Consider the following 24,640-nt stretch of genomic DNA (forward strand, 5'->3'; position numbering starts at 1 on the left):
ATGGAGTAGAAGGCAGGAGGAGGGAGGTGGATATCAGTGAGGTTTTGGAGACAATGTCTGTCTGCTTTCCCCCCCTCTCTCCTATCCCGATAACCTGAATCTTTGCCCGGATGTGCCACAACTCCTCCAGCTGTCACTGCACCGGCTGCCTCTCTCTCAGCACTCCCGCAGCCTGCGAGAACTGCTCCAGCGGTCGGATGGTACCCTGGCACCCGCTGAATACATGGATGAATGCTGGATCTGCAGGGGATCTGAGCTCTCTTGTCCTTTTCACCTCTGATCTGTTTTTCAAGGTAAGTCCTACACTTTCTTTCATGTTATTTAATTTAATTTTTTTTTTTTTTTGGAGTTGCACACATAATCAGAGGTATTGCAGTAAGAGTGGGGGGATTCGTTTGCCTCTGTCTTCTAAATAAAAGTGAAAATGAGTCCTTCAGAAATTCAACAGATTACTGTTAAAGTCTTTGCAGTCAGTGCATATGATCCATGCATGCATTAGATTTTTGATAAATTAGGGAGGAGGCTTTTTTTCCCCAACAAAGGCGTTTAAAGATTTAATGAATAATTAGAACGTGGCAAATGCTTTTCTTCACAACTGAATGATGAAGATAAGTGGTGATGTCATCTGAATTTGAATAATATCTACTTAACATGATGCATGTCTTTGCAGCTGCTGTCAGAAATGCAGCATTTACCTAGTGAGGCAGAAACTGATTATCAAGATTGCTGTAGTTGTGACCTGCCTGGGCTTGATAGTGACGAATATTGATGAGTGCTTACTCATAGACAATTGTGTTTTTGACTGTAACAGACAGCCAGCATGATGACCCTCATCATGGGAAAACACCTATTAGTCGAACTTCTCGGAACTATATTTAAATGCAAGGTGTGGTGCGCTGCATATGGATTTGATAAACGCGGAATTCATGCTTATCGTGACTAATAGCATGTTTGATCTGGAGGGCTCTGGGGTACTGCATCACATACAGAGCTGCACTTGTATTTGGTCTCAGCTGTTGCCTCCACCCACCCCCTCCCTCTTTCTGTCCCTCTTTTCTGCAGGTCATTCCTTTAAAAACCTAATCTTACAGGAAGCAAAGATAGGACACTCTTGCTCTTAAGGTGCCACTTGTGTGTGCGTTTTTTTTTTAATTTAAGCATCAGTTTCACTTGTTAAATTTTTATTCATATGCTATACAAAAACTCAGAGTCATCATTATCTTTGTCTTTGAACTCTTCAAGGTGATACAGTAGGGTTGTTACAGGCTTAAATGCTTACAAAGTTTTCTTGATATCATACCACAAAGACCCAAATAAAACAGAGGGGGGAAAAAAATGTCCTATTTCATATCAGTTTCTTTAAACTTACTCCTCCCAAGAATCCATTTCACAGCCTGCACTCTCACTGAAGACTTCAGAGATGGGAGCTTCTTAAACCCTCTCTGCCATAATGGAAACCGCTGCTCCGTGATAAATGTTTAAAGCTAATAAAGTCATAAAGCAAACTTTCACAGGTGTAGCCTGCAGCCAGGATAGATACAGATAGCTCTGTGCGACAGCTGGCATAAAGATGGAGCGCATGTCTCAGTGACTGTGGAGCTCTGGAAACTGACTGGCTCTGCTTTCGACACACAAGCACCGAGGAGTGTTGAGAAAAAAAATATTACTGCAACAGAAACCGTACAGAGGCAAAAAACCTGTTCTCCACCGTAGCATCATACAGGACCACCCAACACAACCTCACGGACAGGACGAAAGCATACAATGACTTCACATCCTTTTCATTGTGCTTTTGAAGGAAATGGGTGGTGCAATGTCACACGCTAATTAATGCAAATGGTGAGGAGAAATTCCACATGCAAAGTGGAGTCATTGCACAGTGGAATGCATGAGGGATGATAAACACAAACAGCAACTTGTGTTTTAACGAAAAGGAAGCATTTAAATTGCAGTGGATACATTTTGGTGCAGTTTAATCAAAAGATCGACTGGAACTCTGAAGAATGTGTCGTGTTTATAATGCGTTCAGCTGGGGTTGATGAAGTTGATTGAAACGTGTTAGGCCACCGCTGTTACTTATGAGAACAGCTGGACAGTGTTATCGAATGTAAATATCCTGCTGATACATTTCAGTGTTTGTTATGTTGATGTAGGCAGACAGGGATACAAGGAGATCTCGGCAAAGCAGTCTGCTCTTCTCTCGTTTGCGATGAGGAAAATATCATGAGTCAGCAGTGTTGCAGAGTCGCCATTGCATCGAGGAATGGATACAGACCTCTATTCAAAGTCCTCACAAACATCATGTTTCTCTAGCTTTGAGGTCACGATAATCAATGAAGTTACTGTAGCTAAAGATTTTTTTTTTTTTTTTACACGCAGCATTTTCTGTTTAAAGAACTGAAGGGCAATTGGAGTAGACAACGTGGTCTGTCAGGATACATAAGGAGATTTAGGAGGATTACTTTTGCAATTTTAGACTCAATACATTATTCATAATCCTTTGGATAGCTGAGGCCAAATCAGGGAAGGACCTCAGGTCATTAGCAGAGATAGCTTGCTGTGAGGAGGAGGAGAAAGAAGACGTTGAGAAAAAGGAGATTCTCTTCCAACAGTCTGAATACATTCATGTGTCACAACAGTCTCTCACTCAGCCGGCTCTCACTCTCCCTGTATCTGACTTCCAACAATAATAACTCATTAAAGAGCTTTTCTTGATTCCCTTTTTTGTGCGATCCCATTTAGCCTGTTTTTGCATGCATTGCACGACCGCGTGAGAAATTGCATGCGCTTAGAGGAGACTTCCTGCAGATGTGATTACCTTTTCAGTGGTGTGAGATTGGTGTTTCTGAGTGTGAAATAATATGATCTCATGTGAATCAGCCTCGAACAAATTCTACTTTATCTGTGAAACTGCTTCAACAAACAGCAACTTGACAAATCAAAGTGCATATCAAGTTGTGTTTCAGAACAAATACGGGCCTCCAATAACATTCATCCGCTCCATATTCCAAAACAACTGTGTGTGAATTCATGACACAGCATGCCATATTGTTGCTGTATAACAAGATTGAGCTAGTTGCTTTATTTGTGCCAGTTTTTCTTTTTTTCTTTTCTTTTTCCATCTGCCTCTAAAAGCAATGCAGCTACTGGCATGCATTGTTTTTTAAAAGCAGATACGTAGAGCTGAGAGTTTGGTTTCCATGAACAGACTGCACAGTAAAGTACTAGGCAGGAAGTCTGGGAAAAAAAATACCCCCACCCCCCCTGCCCCACCTCCCGCTTTTTGTTATCAGTCCCTGTCTGCTTTTTTTGTGTGTTTGTGTCTGTGTGTGCGCTCTTTAAGATGCTGGCAAAGGTTTCTCTTTGAAAAGGTGACACACACACACTAATACTCACTCGCCTCCTGACACTTTTTTTTTTTTTCCTTTATGGCTCGTACATGCAGACAAAGCACATGCAAGTGAGCACACACAAATGCAAACACACTTATTCAGGAACATATGCACCAAAAAAACAACTACCTTTTGCCCGCCGCCGCTGAAGGCAGAGCCACAGCGATAATGTTTTTGCCTGGGTCTCTGTGTTCGTTTGTCTCTACGGTTAGCAAAATATCTCACAGATCACTCAGGTTCTTATGAAACTTTCAGAAAGTAATTGGACACACATCTGCAAGGATTTACCTTTTCAATACAAGATGGCTATTACAGCAAAGAGATTTTAGCAAACACTAAATTGCCTATAGCTTACTCAGTTTTACAGATGATGAGATACAGTTTGATGTGTTACTAGCTGAGATTGATTCCCAACATATACTCTGAGGGCTAAGTGATTGTGCAACATCTATATTTAAAGCTTTACCATTTACTGTTGGAATCAACTGTCTGACTGTTAGAACAATATCTCATGAACCACTGAATGGTTTTAATGAAACTTTCAGAAAGTAGTCACTGAGTGTACATCTACAGCTGATTAACTTTTGGACTCAACTCAATTCAAGATGGCTGCCACAGCCAACTTAATTTAAGTAATGCATAAAAGGCCTTAACTCAGCTATTCTTTCATAAATTGAGCTAAAATGTGGTATGGTAATAGATGGGCATTGTCCCCAACACAGACTTTAAGTTCAATTCTATTATTATACAAAATAGTTACATCTCTGCCATTTCTTATCATAATCTGATTTTAGTCTAAAACTCTGGTTTGAAAGGTGTCAAACAATATTCATTCCTTTAAGGAATTTTTAGTTGTAATAAGATCAATGTTTAATTGATCTTTAATTGTAACAAATTTTGAGACTTTTAACCATTACCTCAATGTGTTTTTATATGTATTATGAATGCAGACAACCGCACACCAGAAATGAACAATATTCTAACCCATCCGTGCAGTTCCTATTTTACAAATTTTACAGAGGTAGTGAAAGTGACAGTAAGAAAATGTCTCTTCAGTGTAAATTTCCCACCAGAACAATCACACTGATGGATTTACAATGTCTCAGGATGATAAAACATAATTACTTTCAGAGGAGCTGCAACACCATGAATAGCTTGCTTTTGTGTGGTAATAAACGATTCATTGGACTTTATTTATCGCATAATGTCTTGTCATATGAAAATGATTAACCAGCTCTTTCTTACGTTTCCTTTCAACCATATCAGCCATCATTTCATTTCCTTGTGCAAAAGCATGAAACTTGCATTTGCACAAGGAAATGTCTCATAACATCTCTCTCCATTCAGTTGTGTGTAGTCTGTTTTTTAAAATTCAAATTTCCACATGAAATCAGCCATTTTGCAGAGTTATTTTTAGTTGTTTAATCCATTTGTGAATGATTTATCTAAATCTATGTAGAGCATTTTATGCCATTATACTTGAACTTCAGAAAAAATTAAGCATTAATATGTGTGTGTATGATAGTAGAAAGACGAGTGATCGGCTTTTCAAGTATTTCTGGTGCTAATCGTACAGACACGTGAAGATAAACCTTTATTTCCCATAAATTATGTAGTTTATAAGAGTTCATAAATTTGTTTTTTTTTTACATTTTAAAAGCATTTTTAGCTTATTTTGTTGAACCGCTGTGCAAATCAGATTGTTATAAATACAATACCTTTTGTAGGACTTTAACACAATCACTAAAGTGTTTCTTTTTCACAAATATGCTGAAGTGGTTCCAAGCTGACTCTATATTTCATCTAATCACTTACAGTTCATGTACAAATGAGTTCCCAATCAATTTTTTTGTTGTTGTTTTCAGAGTTTAAGGTCGATTCATTCAGCCTGCTCACTCAGAACAGATTTACAGCATGACAGAAGAGCATCCACAGTTCATATTTTGTGCTTAGTTTTTGACCTCGCCACTTCACTCAACGCAGCTGAGATCCAGGAGTGATGATAATAAATTTCCCCCCGGGGAGTTTCAGTGCCTACAGGTGGATACAGCTTGAGGAGCTCAACACCAGTTATTATTACCAGTCTACTATGTGTTAGCCACAGCTGCTCTAAGGCCATTTCCTCTGCTAGGGGCCTCAGACCACAAGAGGAATATTTTATATAGTAAACACCTTTAGCTAGGGGGCTAAGCTGCAAATATCCCACAGTCGTTTCTTAACAAAACACCTCCAACCACTGTGGGGAATATACTATCAAGTAATCTCAACACAGCAGCTCACATTTCCCATGAAATGCTATGAAGCTGCACTGAAAAAAGCCAGGTTGGATATGCAGTTAGCTATAGGTGGGGCTGATTGTATTCTTCAGGAGAGAAGCAGTGTAGATGTGATTGGCTAGGAAGAAAAACACTAATAAAAACTGTCTCATAAGCTCATGTTGTTCCTCTAATTTATATTTTAAATGAAACAATAAAAGCAAGTGAACGTCAGGCTAATACACATCGTTACATCAAAGAGGACAACATGTGCACCAGTCTTGTAGGGATCCCCAAAAATGACATAATCTTAATGTAAACTGCAAAGCCAAAAGTATTTGAAAGATGTGAGTGTTGCTATTTCCCTACAAGATAAATCAATAAAACAAACTTGGTGTAATGCATTTATGAGCAAAAGCAAAGTCAGCCACTTTAGCAGTCCAATGAGTTAATGAGCCTGTTGAGCACACACCTCCCACAGACAACAACAATATCGGCTCACATTACGTTATCTTGGTTACTAAATGATTCAGCAGTAGTGTCCGATGTTAACAGGAAAGTTGTTTCTACCGTGAGTTAAGCATTGGAGTCTGTAAAGAGTGTTTAAATAATGGCAGTCACAGCAAGGACAGCAGCGTGAAGACAATTATTATTCCAAAAAGGTCTCCTGAAGCAAATCATCAAACAATTGGCCAGAAAACTGGCTTGTGAGATGTCACTGCCTGAGGAAAAGCTAAGTGTGTTTGAGGAGGGGAGCTGTGCATCAAAACTATTAACAGACAAGAAAGTCCTTCATTTCTGCTTTGTTTTATTCTCTTAAATGATGATATAATGATGTATGATGAGAGCCTGAGATGTTTTTTTTTCTATTTGAAATGTTGCAGCTTTCAAACTAAGAGACAAAATATAATTGTTCTGACAAAAACTGGCTGAAATTAAAAGCAGGGAAACTTGCATTAATCATGAAGGTCCTGTGTGTCTGTTCATGAAGAATGTTAACAGAAAAAAAAAAAAAACATCTAAAAGTGGAAAACAGAATGGAGCCAAATTCTAATCAAATTAAACAAAAGGCTAAGCTTTTTTCAAAGGAACACATATCATCTACCATCTTTCACAGTCTGTTAGTGCTTGGAGTTTGTGTCGTTAGAGTTGTAGATGTTCATCCAGTGATTATGTTCTCAGAGTTTCATTAAACTCCATCCAGTGGTTCGTGAGATGTTTTGGTAACAGGCAGACATACATATTTAAAGTGTTATTCTTCTTGACAAAATGTTCTTAGCTTTATCTTGATTGTGTTTTGTAATGCCCTACATGAAGCACATTTCATCATGTGTGCTGATAAATACATATTCAATGTAATTTTTGCGTCTTTCAACAGAAGCTCACAATGTTTTACTGGAATATCATATTTCTAAGAGCTCAAGAGAACATGGATAGCTGATCACAGGTTGAAGTATTCTTAAAAGAAAATGGAATAGCACCCTAAATAGCTTTTTTTTTTCTCTTTTCAGGAAATATGGTGAGCAAAGAGGACACTAAATGTGCTGTTCTCTCAAATTCAGATGACTCTGATTCAGAAACAGGCCAGTCACACACCGCACACTCCGAACCAGAATCAGGCAAGCAGCAGGTAAAGAAGAGAAACAAAGCCTTACAAGTGCGTTTTAAGGATATCTGCGAAGCTCAGAACGAGTATCTGGGAAGACGCTCACGATCCATTTCCTGCAAAGTAACCCACAGAAAGTACATGACCATGCCTGCCAGACGCTCTATTCCAAATGTGACCAAGAGCACTGGTGTTCAGACCTCCCCCGACCTCACTAAGCGGTACAAGACGTTCCCATTCGAGAGAAAAAAAGGACACACGTTTAAACACACTGCTTTGGTGGAAGATTACAGAGGACACAACAATGGGTTTTTGAGTGATATAAAAGCAGGAGGAGAGGATGTACAAGCAACTGGAGAGTCTTCGACGTTCAAGGGTAAGATTGTAGGGCAGACAAAAGCCCTGCTTCACCATGCTGACGACAGCAGCGACACAGATGATTTGCTTTCCAGTGCCAACTGTGTGGATGGACCCTCATGTCCAGAGTCCTCACCTTTCACGGAAGAGAGCCATCCGAGTGGACCTCCTTCTAAGGATGAACCAGAGTACCAGGTTTGTGGGAAATGGACCAAACATAAAGGATTATCCAAAGAAGGCACGGATGGTGGCACTTCCTCAAAATGTCAACTGGTGGATTCTGAGATTTCACAGGACAAACCAAAGGGCACGGGCCCAGTTGCATGGAACTCATTGACACATGTGGAGTCTATAGGAAGCCCCTCTGGAAGTTGTAAACGGAAAAAGGGTACACAACTAAATGAACAGCAATCGCAGACGTTTCCACATAGTGCCAAGTGTTCTGTGCAGTCGCAAGGGAAGTGTAGGACAAGGCACGTGTCTGCTTCATCAAAACTCCAGCAATCAGTAGAGGGGGAAGGGAGCTTTCCACCAGGGGGCACAAAGGCCCCAGGCATGGGGAGCAGCCAGCAAATAATGCCCTTATCTGGAGACAAGGATATCAAAGCACAGCTGCAGGCAATGGAGAGCCTCATCAGCTCAAGCCAGGAGACCATCAAGGTTCTTCTTGGAGTTATTCAGGAGCTGGAGAAAGGTGAAGCACAAAGAGAAGGGTGAGTGGAGCGACTTTTACAAGTGCTTGTCCTAAACACACTCAATACACAATGTAAATGCACATCTTAAGCAACACAGAGATAAGCCAATTTATAGGATCAAACACATTTTGTGCAATTTCAGTAGGATTTTAATATGTTTGGGTATTGCTGAAGTGATAATATCGATTTAAACAAAAATTAAAATACAAAATATTTGTTAAAACTTTGACAAAAGAACGAATTACATGCTGGCACATTAAACTGTTGTAAAATTTTAAAGTTTTATATTTTGCTTTCTGTATCTGAAGCATCTGAAGTATCTGAAGAAATAGTGATAGAAATGAACTGTCACTCAAAAGAACACAAAATGGATATGGGGAATTAAGAGAAGTTGGCTTGAATAAATGGATATGGAGCCAAATAATTTTAAAACTCTTCTTTTTTTAAAAGACATGGCATTACAATAATTAAAAGAAATATTTTTTTAAGCATGATTTTCAATAGCTTTCTGACTGCTGCAGTTTGTTACTTTGTTAAATTAGCGTAAGCCTCTTTTAAACAATCAGCATTAGTAAGCATGATATTACGAGAAAATCGAAGCTATCTCCTGATGAATTAAACACTGAAGAAACCTGCAAAATAACAATCAATAAAAAGTTTTTTGTATCATTCAGGTATATTTGACATCATTAAAACAAGATACTGGGAAACAAAGACCGCAAACTCTATTTTAAGCAAGGTTATAAAGCCTTGCCCAAAATTGACTAGGAAATTAGTTAATTAGAAAATAAAAACAGAAAACGGGGAAAAATTGATGTCTTTATTGTCCAGTGTCATTAATCTGTAAGGCTTTCCAGACAGCAGATTAATAGATGACATATGAAGCTATCTGAACTGGACAAGAAAAGAGTATCTACCAAAGGGTTAGTTTTTTTGAGTATGGATTGGCTTTGCATAGAAACAAAAAACAGATCAGTTTAAAAGAAATTAAAAAGAGTGTAAAGAAATTAGATGTTTTAACAGCTACATTCATAATGATGTATAAAAATAAGGAAAAAAAGTGAAAATCTCACCAAATAGCTGCAAAGGGTAAAAACCACAATTCAGTGCGTCTCTTGTGTTACCAGAGAAACTGTCATGTCACTGTGATCAATATAATCACATGAACTCAGGATTTGTCACTCAACATCCAGAAATGTAACCTTAAACTTCATTATGTAATGAAGGGAGCCATATATCAACGCTGCACTGGAGTGCTGCCGAATTTTCTGGGCACAAACTTAACCAAACACAAAGACAGTGAACAAATGCTGTCAGTTCACATCAGTCTGTTTTTGGGAGAAACAGACAAAGTTACCTTTCTAAAAATGGAAAAACAAAAAAAAAACAATCTGCCATCAGCACAAAATACAAAAGCCAGACTTTCTGGTTGTATTACCATCAAGGCAATGTTCTTTACTTATTATCATGGTTTTGGATCTTTGTTTTAGTTTGGATGTTGTTTTTCTTCTTTATTAATCCTTGTTTTGTATCCTAAAATTTCACGGTCCTTATCCTGTTAAAGTTTGATCTTGGGTTTGTTCCAGTCATAGCGGCTACATGTAAGGGCTCTAAACAGACCCTTTAGTTAAGGTAAATGGGAACATCATCAGTTTTTGAACCTAAACTGAAAATCTGCTATTTTACTTAAACAGTCATCAGCTATATCATGATCCACACCCTCCTTACATTAATTAAGTACCCTTTTACCAACAAAACAACTTTAAACATTCAGAACAAGGGCGAAGAATACTCGAGGGTGTCCATGAGTGTTTGATCTTAAGACATGAACTGAAGGCTCCTTGGATTCTGACTCTAATTCTACCAAATACCACAAACTATTCTGCTTCACATTTAATTGGAAACATTTAAAAGAGTAAATACATTAGCAAAACATATTCACAGCCGGACTCTCGTGGTAGCACAATATTTCCCAGCTTTAAAACTCATGGCAAGCATTTTTTTCCCTTTTTTTTTTATCGAAGCCCATTCCGTATCCAGTGAACAACGAGGCACCCTACAGTGTTCTGTGGAACTTGATTTTAAGGGTCCAATTAGTGCGGCCTCATAATGTTTTGCCTTTCATCTCCGCAAAACTATGCTTGGTTCACTATGTTCTGTCGAAGCATTGTGAATCAGAGAAGTGCAGTTTTAGAACAAAAAAAAAAAAGCTGCCTTCAATAGGCCACTTGGAAATATTCTTTTTTACTTTTGCATGGCTCGTCCTGTAAGAAGGCTGCACTTTGAATTGAGTATTAAATTTCTTCCCCTGTAAGTATCAGTAAATACATTTTGTCCACTCGTAATGTATTTTACATGTCATGTATCTCATTTGTCAGTCTCCCTTTCCACCTCTCACTAAAAGAGTTTGAACCAACTTGCTTCAATATAAAAAACTTAAATTTAAAATTGAAGTTTGAATTATGTTGATAGATTTCAAAGGAGGAAAATAATAATAAAAAACAATTTCTGGTAGCTACAGTACATGATTAGCATCCAGTCATGCTCTGCATGTGGCTGGCCCAGCTGAAACTGATTTTGCACAGAAATGGCAAGAAGAAAACATCTAAATGACTGAAAAACAGAGTTTACTGTTGGGATACAGATGCTCGATAATGACAAAAATGATAATGATTGCACTGGTAAATGGTGAGATGTCAACTACTTAGTATGATTACTCAATATTTTCACAGTAATTTGGTGAACTAAAATAGCTGTTTTTTAAACAGGAAAAAAAAACAGATAAAAAGGCTGTGAAAGGCACAAGGTCATAAAGTAAAAAAAAAAAAGGCCCTAATTAGAGGGCTTTTTGACTGCTGTGTTGCAGGGAGCCAAATTGACTCTGAAAGTGAACTTACAACTCACTGACAATCCTGAAGCATCAAAAGCAGAAAGGAGGAAATTAAAGACAAATAAGAATACAGTTCCTTTCAGCTGGTTCACCCACACATATTCAGTTTCGGCTTGAACTCCCTACGTAGATCTTGTTGAAGAAAAGACTCACTTTTAGCCACCTTGATCTGAGTTTAACTAAACTATCACTGGTTTTAGGCTTTTTAGCTCACTGTTAAAAAAATGTGTTGCCTTGGGTTTACTATGTAGATCAAATCATTATTGGCAAACATACCTCAGCTCATATCTCAGCTTTCTTGCTTTCTTAGCTAAAAGCCAAAAATCCCTTAACTGGATTAAAATAATCATTTTGTTGTTGGAAAGCTTTAATAAAAGACTTTTCAGAGGGCTCACATTTCAACAATGATGTCGACAGTTACATCTAATCACATTTAAACTGCTGTTGACAAATTGTGGTGGAATCCCTTTTTTTATTCTGTCTGTGTTTTAGAATATAACACAAGCAAACAGAAGAGCCATTGTTCCTGAGCTGACAAAAAATATTAGTGATAAATATTATGCAACTGTCATTATAGTTATTGAAAACTACATGAAGGGTGGAATTGTTTGTTGTTAGGTCGGACAATTATACAAAGGTGAAAATGTTATTAGTGTGAAAAACTGCAGATCTTGATCAAGGAAAAAAAGTGATTTATGGTAAGAATGAGTCATCCTTACGGATACTGTCAACAAGTGGGGTGATGTTCTCTTTTAAATATACCAAAAGAATAACAATGAACCTCTGCTTCTCTTTTTAAAAAGAGTTGCTGTGGGTGTGTTTTGACTCCTAAACATGTTCACCTTAAAAAGACAGTAATGCTCCTTTTTATGCTTTTCATCAGTCAACAGCATTGAGGTTTTTATTCATCAGTATAACAAAATCACACTGGGGGAATTCGCCTGTGTTACTGTTCCTCAAATGTTCAATGATCCTGGTATAAATATGGATTGTATCACAAGATTTGCTTGCTTTCTGTGTCACCTCTTTCTATTTTTCCTGCCTGCTGGAGACATTTCAATTGTATCACCAGAAAAGGAAGTACAAACATTCCATTTGCCCGCACAAATGTTTCACTTCTTTTAAGGTTTTTGAAACCTCAGTAAAGATATGCAAAAAAAAAGTAAAACTCTTGATGTTTTTGTGAGTTATCCATAAAAGACAGACTTTTTTATTGAAAATTTCAATAAATTCTTAGGCATCATAGCCAGTGAGTTTTTCTGTTCTGTGTTTTATTGTGTTTATCTCAGTGGTTTTGCAAAAAGCAGATGTATCCCAATTATATTTTGAACATTTGCAATTAAAAACTTTTAACTTTATTACACATTATGCATACAATTGTGCAAATACTGTTTTTTATAGTTATGGTTCAACATAAAAACAGGCTCCTTCCAAATTTTTCATACAATAATTGTGTTGTTCTTTTCTTTTACAAAATTGCTGAATTTATTCTGTTTACAAGACATGATGTGACACACAGGATATTGGACATAATTTACATTGTAAAGCACTGTAAATGAAAGTTGGAGTGCCTCCTGACACAGTGACCTTTAGCGTAGCTTTTGTTCACATGTGTGCAGAGCCAAAGGCACGTAGGCAGGAAGTGTGGAAACTGAAACTGGAAGGATTAAATATTACAGAAGAGCTGATGTGAGCAAATTATTAGCTGAAAAAAAGGCTGTGTTTCTATGAACATGCTTTGTAACTAACCTTCTGTGTTTTATTATAGTGTCATTAGAATAGGTCGTGAACTTTTCCTGCTGATTAGGAGAAGGTTCTGTTGAGTACAGGCAGCGATTATAAATTTGGGTCAATGCATTTTGATTATTAGAGTGAAGCTCCCTAAATTACAGTGACGTACGTAAAAATCCGGGCAACAACCCAGCACAGGAGTGGACCTTGTCTGTGCTGTGAGTTACCGCCCTTGCCCACAGCTGTTCGAAAACACTTTATTTGAGAATGGGTCAGGATGGATGAACTCGTTGCCCTTCAGCTCCCATCAGCATTTTCGATCCACGCAGACGCCATTCTGTTTCCCCCGGTGTGGCCACCTCTCATGTCCTCGTGAACAGTTGAAGTCGAACCCCCTTACACATGTCATCCATCAGGGTGAAGGGCTACTCTGACAGCAAGCAATTACACATACGGTCCTAACACAGCTCTTTCCCTATAATCCCCATATCACTAAAGCTCTTACCTGTACATGCTGTGACATATAGTGCAAATGTGCTGCATAGAGAGCTTTCAGGATAAAATTGCATTCATCATAAAGCCAACAAACCAACAAGGAAAAACTGGTTGTGTTTTCTGCAGTCTACAGTGGACAGAGCTGGATGCAACATGAAGATGTACGTTGGAGCAGAAACTATGCATAAAGACTTAAGACTTTTCATTACATATGAGTTATGCTGCTGTTTATTTTACACTCTGAAATGGCAAAGCAAAAATAATCCTGTTGTGCAGAATTTGCAAGTCCACACATTTAATTAACCAAATCTAAGAGATTTGCAGTGTCTTAGTTTCTGCAGTTTTTTTAATTGTAAGCAAAGCTGGATAAAAACAAAACAGAAACAAAAAATAATTGATGCCTACCGGTGTTGTAATGTAAAAGTAAAGTCTATGTATTTGTTTTTTTCGCTTCTCACAGGCTCTCCTATAGAACAGGACAAGACACGGCAAACTGTGACACGTGTCGAAACAGCGCCTGCATCATTTACAGGTGGGTGTTTTGCACAGCATCTCTGTAACACTGAATATAGTTCTACGTATGGTGCTTTTATCCCATGTTAACTCCCCAAAACCATTTTCTTCTTATTTACTTAAATAAAAAGTTATTTGAAAATTAATTTTATGTTCATAGAATCCTACTATTAAAAATCCAGAAGTGATATGATTCCTTTTAAGTTTGCCTTTGATCCATTTTTAATAATTTTTGCTTGGCAGTTTTAATTAATTAAACCCTTGAATTTGATTTAAGTATATACTGAGTATCTAAACACTTTAAATAATTTGCTCCTGAACTGCTTTAGCTGAATATTATCACGTTGATGCAGTTCAGTGTCGTTCAGTTTAGCTCTATTATGTTTAGAAATCATTTCTACAAGATAAAACTAATTTATTTCTTAGCAGCATGCAGTAATTAGTGTTGAGTGTGTGACACTTTGCTTCTTCTTCAAGGCTCTTCTTCTTCTTTCCCATAAAGCAGGGCTCCATTATCACAGTGTTATTGAGATACTGAGGTCAAATGATAAAACAAATTATGATTGCAATCTTTTATACTTCTGGATATGTTGCAGTTCATTTTGCTAAAACACACACACACACAGAAGAAGAGAAGATTTTACAAAATTTCCAGGCGTCAGACCGGCACCCGCTGTCGGAGTGATGACAGCATTACTCCATACCAAATAATAAAAAAAAAGAAAATGTTTTCAAACTGGTACTCCTGTTAACGAAACTTACTTCTGCTTCCATTTGCACTATGACATATATATATATATATATACAAACATTATGACAGTAACTTCCTCAGTGTCCCACAGCGGTCTGCCACAGCTGGCCCCGCCTCCTACGTCACCAACCAAGGAGGTAACACCGCACGCACAATCAACCCAGTTCAGGATTTTGACACAAAAACAAGTCATTGACATTTTTTAATCAGAGAAATGGACCACTGGAGTGTTTTAGGACAGTGTTTAACTAGCAGAAAACCATGAAAACATTTTAATTAATTTCCCCATTAAACTTTAACAGGTGGTGATTTTCTGTTTGCAGTTTGCATGTTCTCCTTTCAGCTGGATTTCCTCTGGATGCTCAGGTTCCTTAAACAGGAAAACCCAACAGTATATTCAAAGCTCAGACACACAGATGTGAGTATGAGCATGATGGGTGGATTAGAGAATGAATAAAAAAATATATGGGCAAAATATAATGCTTGTTCTTCAACAGTTGTTTGGTATGGAAGTGCAAATAAAAGTATTGAACCTGGTTAAAACGTGCAATATGAAGGGCTTAAGAAACATTTGGAAGTGTTTGAATAAGAACAAGAGTAACAATATGGTCTTCATAGGTTCACATCAAGATAAATTGCAGCCGTAAAGACATTTAATTTTGAGCACAAGACACTTTTAATTCACGGTGTGAGTATTCTTAAACACCCTGAAGGGAAAATACCTCAAGAGGCTGGTGGAAAATCCTTTCAGGCTATGATTTTGTCACTTTTGTCTAATAGTCGGCACAAGCTTGTCTGGCTTGTGCTACATACATACACCCTGTTTTCATGTGTGCAGCTCTTCAAACCAATCAACGCACTAATTCCAAAATATATGTAATGATTTGTTAAAAATGTTACTTACGTTTTCTGAGTCTGAGGCGACTAATCTGAAGGAATAAAACAAATAAAGTGAAATGTGCCAGACCAATCAGAAATAATCTTCAACTGTTCTGGTGATATTAGTCAAACTGACTTGAAATGTGGTTAAAGACTACAAAGGAACTTGAAAGCAGCAGCTGTTTTACTAAGGCTTAAGGGAAATGACAAACCACTAGCTTTCACACAAAGCTGTTCTTGTACCATGAATGGGATTCAACAAACTTACAAAAGACACATAATGTTGTCTTGGTCACAAAATTCCAAAGTGTCTTAGTTTTGTCATGTTTTTTTTTTTTAATTAGACCTTTACATATACTATATATAAAACAGCGAGCTCGCCCTATTTTTTCCGCATGGGCGGTTGTACTTTCAGTTCAAGTTCGGGTGGAATGGAGTTTTTCTGACTTCAGAGTGGGCCATGGCCAAAATAACAAACAAAACAAAACCATCTTACTATTATTCACTGCCTTTAAAACATAAAAAAAGAGCTAAAAGACAGTATCTTATCTTTCTAAATGTGAGAAGAGGAATTTCTTACACTGTTCAGTCTCATCAAGCAGTCAATATGCATCCAGCTCTTCAGTTTTGGTCTTTTTACACTGGAACACTTTAACTCACACACACACATATGCACACACACACAGCAGTCAAAACAACACATTCTTGGCACCACTCAGGGATTTCCTGGATGTTACTAGCAATGTATATTCCTCTAATATCCATGATTTAAATGAGTTATTCCAAATACTGTGGCAAAACTTTCTCTCTTTTTTTTTGCTTCCCTTAAACTGCTGGAATATACTAACGTTTCAGCTTAAAACATTTCTTTAAAAGAAGAAATGCGTAAGAAAATAAATAAGAGGAAATTTAAACTAAGAGCCTTAAAGCTGTGTCTGTGACTGACATGGGAGATCTTTGATCTGGGCTGCAGCTTATTTGAGATCTGCTGGACATGAACCAGCTCAGATAAGAGTTGGTGATTTAGCAAAGAAGCATGGCTAAAGATCATTTCATGTTCTGCTCTTGTGCAGAACACAAAAACAGGATCTCTGATGTAAAGTTGGCAGCGAAACCAGAAACGGAGTGCTGTTCTCTGTCGATACCTCTCAAAAGATACAGGAGCTTAACAGAGGGCTGCAAAGCGACAGCCACTCCTCCACATCAGTGCTAAACAGAGCTGCTGGACTGGAGTCAATAAAATTTAAAAGGGACTCTGCAGATTGAAGCTGAGTCGCAATCAAAAATTTAAGTTCAACAGCTATTGACTCTGGATCTAAAGGCAGACATCTTCTCGTCGTCATTGATACAGAAAGACTGATTTACTGCTGGATTGCAGCAAACAGATATCAAGCGCACCACATAGATCTGAACCTATTTTTCACGTCCCACCGCTATTAAAGCATACAATAAAAAATTATTTGTTGTGTCTGTCTCTGAATAAAAGCAAGCTAAAATCATATCTGTCTATACATCTTTTAAGAAAATGTGCACATGAAATAAAGCTTTTAAATGGCACCTTTCTCTAAATATATCTGATGGTAAGCTGTTCACCTTTAGCATAAAACACTCATCCAACCAGCTGTTCACGTCTCTTCAAGGTCAGAAAAAGAAGGCCAAATGCTGTACTGGGGGAAGTTCTACAGGGAACTTTGCAGCCCTTTTCGTCTTTTTGTTCAAACCGAGACTCGACTCCAAGACTCAAGCACTTCACTGAGCTAGAAAATAAGAGAGGAAACTGAGACAGGCAGCTCTCTCTCAACCAGTAAATGATAGCAGAATCGATTGTCACGCCAAGAAAAAAAATCTGTTATGGTTATATTTCATGTCATTGCTGCATCACACAGCTCTGCCTGTTTGCCAGCTGCTGTTTTTTTTTTTTTTTTGACTCATTAGATCACTACTTGCGTTGAGTTCTGCACTTAGTTAGGGACAAAACAATTAACAGCTTGAACCCACTCACACACAAAAAAGAAGAGTTTTTAATATTAAAAAAAGGGAACACAGTAAAATAGATTTCATTGCACAAAAAAAATAAATGAATAAAATGAAAAAGCCAAGGTCACAATTTGTCTTGTGGCTTAAAATATAAATTTGTATTTGCACTTGTCTTGGGTGCTGTAATACAGAATTCACATGCAAATACTGCTTCTTTTAAAATGTTGCTTGTTTTTCTTTCTTTCCTTCTTTCTTTCTCTTCCCCAGAAAATAAGATCAAACAGCGCACAAAGATTAAGGTATATTCTAAACAAAGAAAGGGGTATGGACATATGTTTGCAAGTTCCATAGCAATAAAAAAGTCCTTCCTCCAGTGTACCTCAGGCATTAACATTGACTAATAAATAATTCAACAACCCTTCTCTATGAAAAACATAAAATGAAAATAAAAAAGACAGTTATTTTGGTCTGAAAAGCCACAGTGTTGATCATTTGTTCAAATGAGAATAATTACCTGACTCGTGCAATGATTACAAATAATTAATGTAACAACACATACCGAGTTAGATCTAATCAAGATGTGCACTGTGACACAGAAGCAGCACGTGTCAATTTGTGTCCAAATGGCAGTCTGTGGAATTTGAGTACTTATTGATCACACAGGCCTCTTTATTGATTTTTTTTTTTTTTTTTTAAGGTTTTAGGCATTTATTGTAGATTTTAAAACCAGGGCTTTAAATAGAGTGGCTACTGAAGTGCATTTAAATCTTTTTGCTTTTTTTTTTTTTTTTGAAATCCATAGATGCGCTCGTGAGGTGAATCATCTGATTTTTTTATTTAGACATGCTGATTATGTTTTACTGCAGATGCAGCAAATAGGATAATCAAGGGATTGAGGGTGCCATAAAACTAAGTGGAAACATTAGATTTGTAACAGCAACATACTGTGTTTTGTTAGACTGAGGCTTACTACACATGGAGGAGTGATATTCAGTAAAGTGTCTGGCTGAGTTTCCCTCTTTCATTTCTCTGATAATATCCCAATAAGACAAAATGCACCAATTCAGCATGTCAGTGAAAGGACTTAGTTTAATTAAAGTCTGAACAGCTTCTGGTAGCAAAAGATTTGTTCTCAACCTATTGTTGTTAAACCGAGGCATGTGGCATGTAGAAATAAAATCTCAATAAAGATGCACTCTGCAGAGTGCTAATGAAGTATGAGATCATTATATTTCTGTTCTATGTATCATTAAATAGCTGTTTATTTCAGTTTATTTGACAGTTTTTTTAACAGTCACTGAACACACTCACTCGGTAACTTTTAATCTCTGCTAAAGCAAGTGTCACAAGCATCAAATTTCCGCACAAAAAAGGTGCTGTTTGGTATTCTCCAGTATAAGTCCTGCTGCCAAAACTGCCTAAGATCTAATTCTGATGTTGTAAGTGTGTTTATACCTGCAGGTTTCCCTTTCTTTGTTCTGTCATTCAAACTACTTTCTTATTCAAACTACTGTGTGATCTCATCTCCAGCACCTCTGCGATGAAGGCTTGCTTTATTGAGTGAGCTAAACTTGCTGATAGTGCAGCAGTGATCTACTGGACAAACTGCTCTGTGACACATCGATAAGGAGTTCTGAGAATAGTGAGCAAATTAAAACCAGCTAAAAATGGCACATAGTCACCAGTTATCGCTCAAAGTTGAAGGGGGAGTCAACGTTACAACCAAACTTGTTGGTCCCCTAGAGATCAACATTCGCAGTTTCAGAGAGGTCTTGCATATCCAGAATGATCAATAAATTTAGGAGTCCAGCTGCTTCTGAGCTCAGGTAGTCAATCTGTGGGTCGTATCCAGGCTTCAGCTCTCCCCTGACAGTCCCCTCCCACCTTTAGTATTCAGCAGTATCTCATATATCACTGCAACAAATAGGGCATGCATTTGGCAGGTAAAAATATGGATGGATTGGGTGAGTCTGCACATGATGTATTACAGGAATCGACTATTATGACACTGTTCGTTACACCAGGGGAAAAAAGTCAATTAAAAATTCCCCTTACCTTTTATTGCAATTACTGTTATTGTGCAGCGCAGGGAATTTTTATTCCAAAAGCTTTACTCTTTACGTGGTTGCTCCATATAGAGTATTTATATTTTATTGGTTTTAATTGCAGCCTTGAGAATTTCAAAAAATATATGTTTTTAGAAGGTCCTAAATAAAGGATGCTTTTGCAGCATATTAGCTCTGTGGCAATATTAACTGCCAGCAGTTAGCAGGTTTCTTGGGTAGAGCTTTTTTTTTTTCCACCGTTGAAAGAAATTAAATATATTCCTGTGAAAAATGGAACAGTGCAGAGCAAATATAGATAGGCCTTAACTAATAATTGACTACAGTGGTGGTATCCTCCAGCTCATTGTGTAACACATAGGATATTATAACAATCTACGGGATTAGATGAAACTAGAGCAAGGACTGGAAATTATTACCAAGCTATTATTAGTGTTCTTACAATTTAGATGAAGTAATTAAAATAACCTGAACACACAATCTGGAGATGGGGGTTGTGTCAATTTTATTCTCATTTTGTTCATTTGCATATTTCACCAAACTGTGCATTGGTGAAGGATTTACAACAGCATCAATTCCAGACTGTGAAAGGTGCACCACTGAGTCAACCTAGCCTACAGTAAGAGGCCAATGTTACAACAGTCCTCAGATCAAAGCTTTAATTCTATTCATGGCCTCCTGTGTTGACTAAGAGCCAGCATTTGATTCAAATTGCACAATACACTGTTTCCAATTTGGGACTAACAATGACTTTGAAATACAGCTGAGTTCAGGGAAAGGCAAACGTCTTTCAACACGATCAGACAAAAGGATCTAATTAGCACTTGGGTTCCACGCTGAGATGGCAGAGTTTTGGTTGTTTGTTGCACAATTGCAAAGAGTTCCTTATTCTATTCACTTTTCATTAATGAGAGTTTTTTGTTTTGTTTTGTTTTGGATTTTTTTTTTCTCTCCTTGTGACTGTGAAGCAGAAAGCATTGCAACATACAACATCAACTTTTTTTTTTTACTGTACATGACAGAAAGAAGTTGTTCACAATATTTACACCACCTTTGGGAAGTTTCTACTTCGCCTGTGTCTGTCAGAAAAAGGGAAATGACTTGTCATTTCCTGATGACTTAGTGTACAATACACCATCACGTAGCCACGAGCACATGACACTATACTCAGGGCCCGAACTTGCTTTTGTCAAGAGTCTGAAGCGTGAATGACAAGAGGAAACCACAAGGGGAGAAATATTATTAAAGATACCTGTAGATGAAAGAACAGAGCATTCTGTAAAACGACATCTCACAGCAGCAACATTTCTCTCAGGTGCAACAGTTATTCAATGGTGTTCAACACATCACAATCACTGATAGTCAAACTGCACACTCCTGATCACAGAGCAAGAGTTACTCACACTGCATAGTTAAGGGGGTGATTAATCTGCTTTTCTGAATGCCCTAGAAAAGCCTTCCTGCCTCCAACTGCTTCAATCTGTTTGTGCACAGAGATGATCTTAGATATAGGGGCTTTTGTTTGTTGAAGCACCTGCTCCCGAGTGCCAAACGCATCATGGAGAGCTGCCTCTGGCTTCCCACCAAGGCATTTGTCCACAGCGTGCAGCAATCGCAGTGATCTTCCAAGTGATTAATTGCCTAATAAATGTTGAGGCTACTCTGCATTGCACTGTGCTGTTGCTCTTCTACACTGCTTTCTGTCAAGTCAACATTATTTGAATGCTCATTGTAAAAGATGCAAAGGTTTTAACATTAAAGATACAAACAGTGATAAAAGCAAGCGGGAACGGAACAGTGGATGATATAAATAAGAGATGGGCCACACATACTGCAAGAAACAACGTTTTTTTGTCAAGATAAGGGCTTCACTCTGCTCTGAAAGTTGTGTTTCTCATTGTTAGTGACTCAGTTTTGAGAAGACCTGCAAGAGTTTGCTTTTATTTGAATTTTTAAAAAGTTCATATTTGAGTGTAAAGGAAGAGCTGCAGAACAAGTTCTGTTTTGGTACAACAAAACAAGCTAAAAAGCCATTGTGCTAAAAAAATAAGGTCAAGTTGTAAGCAGCAATAAACCAACAAAGTTTTCAATTTATATTTTATTTAATACCTGTCCAGGGTGCACCCCGCCTCTAGGACAATGATTGCTGGAGATAAGTACCGGTTTTGCAGTGAAAAAGTGGGTAAAGAAGATGGATGGATGGATTTTATCTAATACTCTGATTCACTGCAGGTCTCTGCTTGCCAATCCAGCCACTCTCCATTGGGGTCTCTCTCTGGAGGCTTTAATAGAGCTCTGATACTAACTGACACTCATTGTTGGGGTGAGGACAGTTTCCAGTTTCATTATATTACTTTGAGTCAAGCATATCCTTTAGCGAACTAATTACACTGCCCATCAAAGTGGTTACCCTATCAGAGCAGTCTTTGTACCTTTCATTGTTCATTTGTGTGACTGGTAAAGACAGAAAGACATGTTTGACCTTGTGTTGTCAGATTTTTATTTAGTTTTGTAGTTTGTTTTAACTTGGCCGTCTCCCTTTAATCCTCTGAAGTATTTGTAGTTTCATGCATGATATATAGTTGCTTTGCAATTTAAAAAAAGAAATAAAATGATACTAAATTAAAAAGTATCTTCTTTTATTTAGTATTACTTAAACTTTATTGAGCGATGCTTGTTCTTTATTGTTTCTACTATGATTTATTTTAAAGTTATTCCTTATTCCAAGAATAAATACAGTACAAAAATCAATAGCAAGACGAAATGATGTACAATAGTGCAGTTATCCCTTGCTTGAATACAGGCAGTTAATCAGGGTCTGCTCGTCTCCTCAATGGTTTCATTTGGATGGGATTAAGCCCCACGTTTCACTCAGTCCCGAGAGATTTAATAGGAAAGATAGTTCAGCTGTGGTGCTGGAACAAAATCAGACGATGACCAGACTGGGATTACACTCACGAATGTGGAGGTTTGATGTCAGGAGCAACCCAAATCCTGATTCTTTTTTTTTTTTTTTTTAATGCAAATATAATCTATGCAGGAAAAGCCCTTTGACTTCAAACATGGAAATGCAGAAAGCAGGAAAAAGCACTCAATTACTTGGAAGAATTTCTAAAATATGGATATGAACTGCAATTGATGCGCTACAGTGGTGGATGTGAGGGAGTTTGAACCTTGTTGCTTCCATCCAAGCCTCCATCTGAACATTTGTGGATTATTGGCATAAAAAGTATCTCAAACCCTCAGTTATAAATGGTGTGGTGATCAATTACTTTTCAGACATTTAAATTAATGTTTCTGATGTATCTGCCCTTGAACAACCATAGCTAACAGAATAATCTAGACTTTCTAATGTTCTTCTTCCTATGCTTTATTTGCAGTGTTGAGCTGGATTTTAAACAGCAAGAGGATAAGCTACAGCCCTTGATGAAGAGACTTTGCCCCATGGACAGCAAACAATGCCCTGCACTGCCTTATTCCAATGAAGTCTTCACATCCACCCCAAAACGCAAGTCCAAGACAGAGTCCAAGAAGCATGCTCGTTGGAAACTCTGGTTCCTTTGAATAAAACATGAAGGCTTTGGAAACAGCCATTTTATTGGGTGCATTACCACCCAAATTATTCTCAGAATGGCTGAAGAAATGTGCAGATGGGGACGATCAACCCATACAAATGGAAGATGTCGGAAGCCAGTTGATTTAGCTGAGACTGTCAGGTCAGCTGGGGGACATCAGAGACATAAAACATTTTAAATTCAGTCTATTCTTTTTCTGGCTTGTTTGCTGAACAGGATCTACTCCTTCAACAACAAGGTGAGCTGTGACATACATTGTTGTGCATTAATTTATTTCTTAGCCAGAGTAAAGATGGACTTTTTATGTTCTGATAAACTTTGTATTTAAACCTTTCTCATGCATCTTCCAGTGAATGCAATGCACTTTTGGTCTTTTCCCCTTAGAACATATTGCTTGGCAATGAAAAGAGGCGCCATGTGGAGGGTCTCATGTGAAGGAAGTTATAATCTTTGAATGGACATCAGCCCCATCTCCAGTAAAGCACAAAACATTTAAGTACTGAAACATGTGCAAAAGACTGAAACACAGTATGTGACAGTATGTATGGACTGTTCTTATAGCCCTATACTATCTTCTTCTCTTCTTTTTTCTTTGTTACATGCAGCACTTTTTTTCCCCTGTGTGACTGAATGTCGGCTTGCCTTTGCTAATATCTAGTCTCCTTCCCATCTTTTTAACTCTTTCCCTTTATCTCTCTGTCTCTTTTTTTACCTCACTGTGCAGCCAACTAGCCAGAAAATGGTTGTTTTCTGTTCTTAATCTGGCTAATAATTTTAAGGATTTCTATTTTAGAATATATTAATCTTTTTAGCAAAGTACTGTGAAATCAAATTTTACTGCTTAAATATTGTGACTCTTCTTATAGCAGGTACAATATTTAAAGATAAAAGAAATATTCCGGGGTAAAGCCTATTTTTATCAGCAGGCAGATAATGTTTTGACAACTTATACAGTATTTTCTATGAAAACTCTCCTTTTTGTTTTATTTTGAATTTCAGACAAATTGTAAAGGCTATTTTGACATGAATTGCATTTCTTTCACTTAAAGGTGTTGCAGCAAGATTAAGTAGCAAAACTGAGTTACTTGTTTCATGTTCAGTTTACATTTTCAAAATTGGTTTGCATTTAGAATTTAGTTTGCTATTCAGCTGCAAACTTCATGCAACTTTTTTTTCTAAAACACCAAAAAAAAAAAAAAAAAAAGTGTGAACTCACTCAATCAACTTTGCACTGAACTTGCAGCAGGAGCAGAAGGGCTATATACAGAGCTAGAGGAATCTGACAGTAATCACTCAGCAGAAAACACTTGTAGCCACCCGCTTTGGTCATGTACATAAAAACAAAGAGATGAGACCCTGGTGATGTAGCAGTGGCACAGAGCTTGTTACAAAGCTGGTGTGTATTTAATTCTTACATTGATTTTATATTTGTAGCTCTTGAGTATATTATTTTAAAAGTAC

The 24,640-nt window shown here is 37.5% G+C and overlaps 1 protein-coding gene across 2 annotated transcripts; it reads left to right on the plus strand.

The window, feature by feature from the left end:
- Positions 1-8: 8 nt before the first annotated feature.
- insyn2ab (inhibitory synaptic factor 2Ab) lies at positions 9-24,383 on the plus strand. Of its 2 annotated transcripts, XM_017428401.3 has the most exons (5): positions 9-293; positions 7,159-8,323; positions 13,882-13,953; positions 22,985-23,417; positions 23,564-24,383. In XM_017428401.3, the coding sequence occupies exons 2-4, from the start codon at positions 7,164-7,166 to the stop codon at positions 23,166-23,168; spliced, it is 1,416 nt and encodes a 471-aa protein (XP_017283890.1). In that variant the 5' UTR covers positions 9-293; positions 7,159-7,163; the 3' UTR covers positions 23,169-23,417; positions 23,564-24,383. The 2 variants fall into 2 exon arrangements, with proteins under 2 accessions (XP_017283890.1, XP_017283897.1); XM_017428408.3 differs by lacking the exons at positions 22,985-23,417; positions 23,564-24,383 and adding an exon at positions 15,009-15,599.
- The last annotated feature ends 257 nt before the right edge of the window (positions 24,384-24,640 follow it).

The sequence above is a fragment of the Kryptolebias marmoratus genome, linkage group LG22 (assembly GCF_001649575.2).
Source record: "Kryptolebias marmoratus isolate JLee-2015 linkage group LG22, ASM164957v2, whole genome shotgun sequence".
In the NCBI taxonomy this organism is placed as follows: domain Eukaryota; kingdom Metazoa; phylum Chordata; class Actinopteri; order Cyprinodontiformes; family Rivulidae; genus Kryptolebias; species Kryptolebias marmoratus.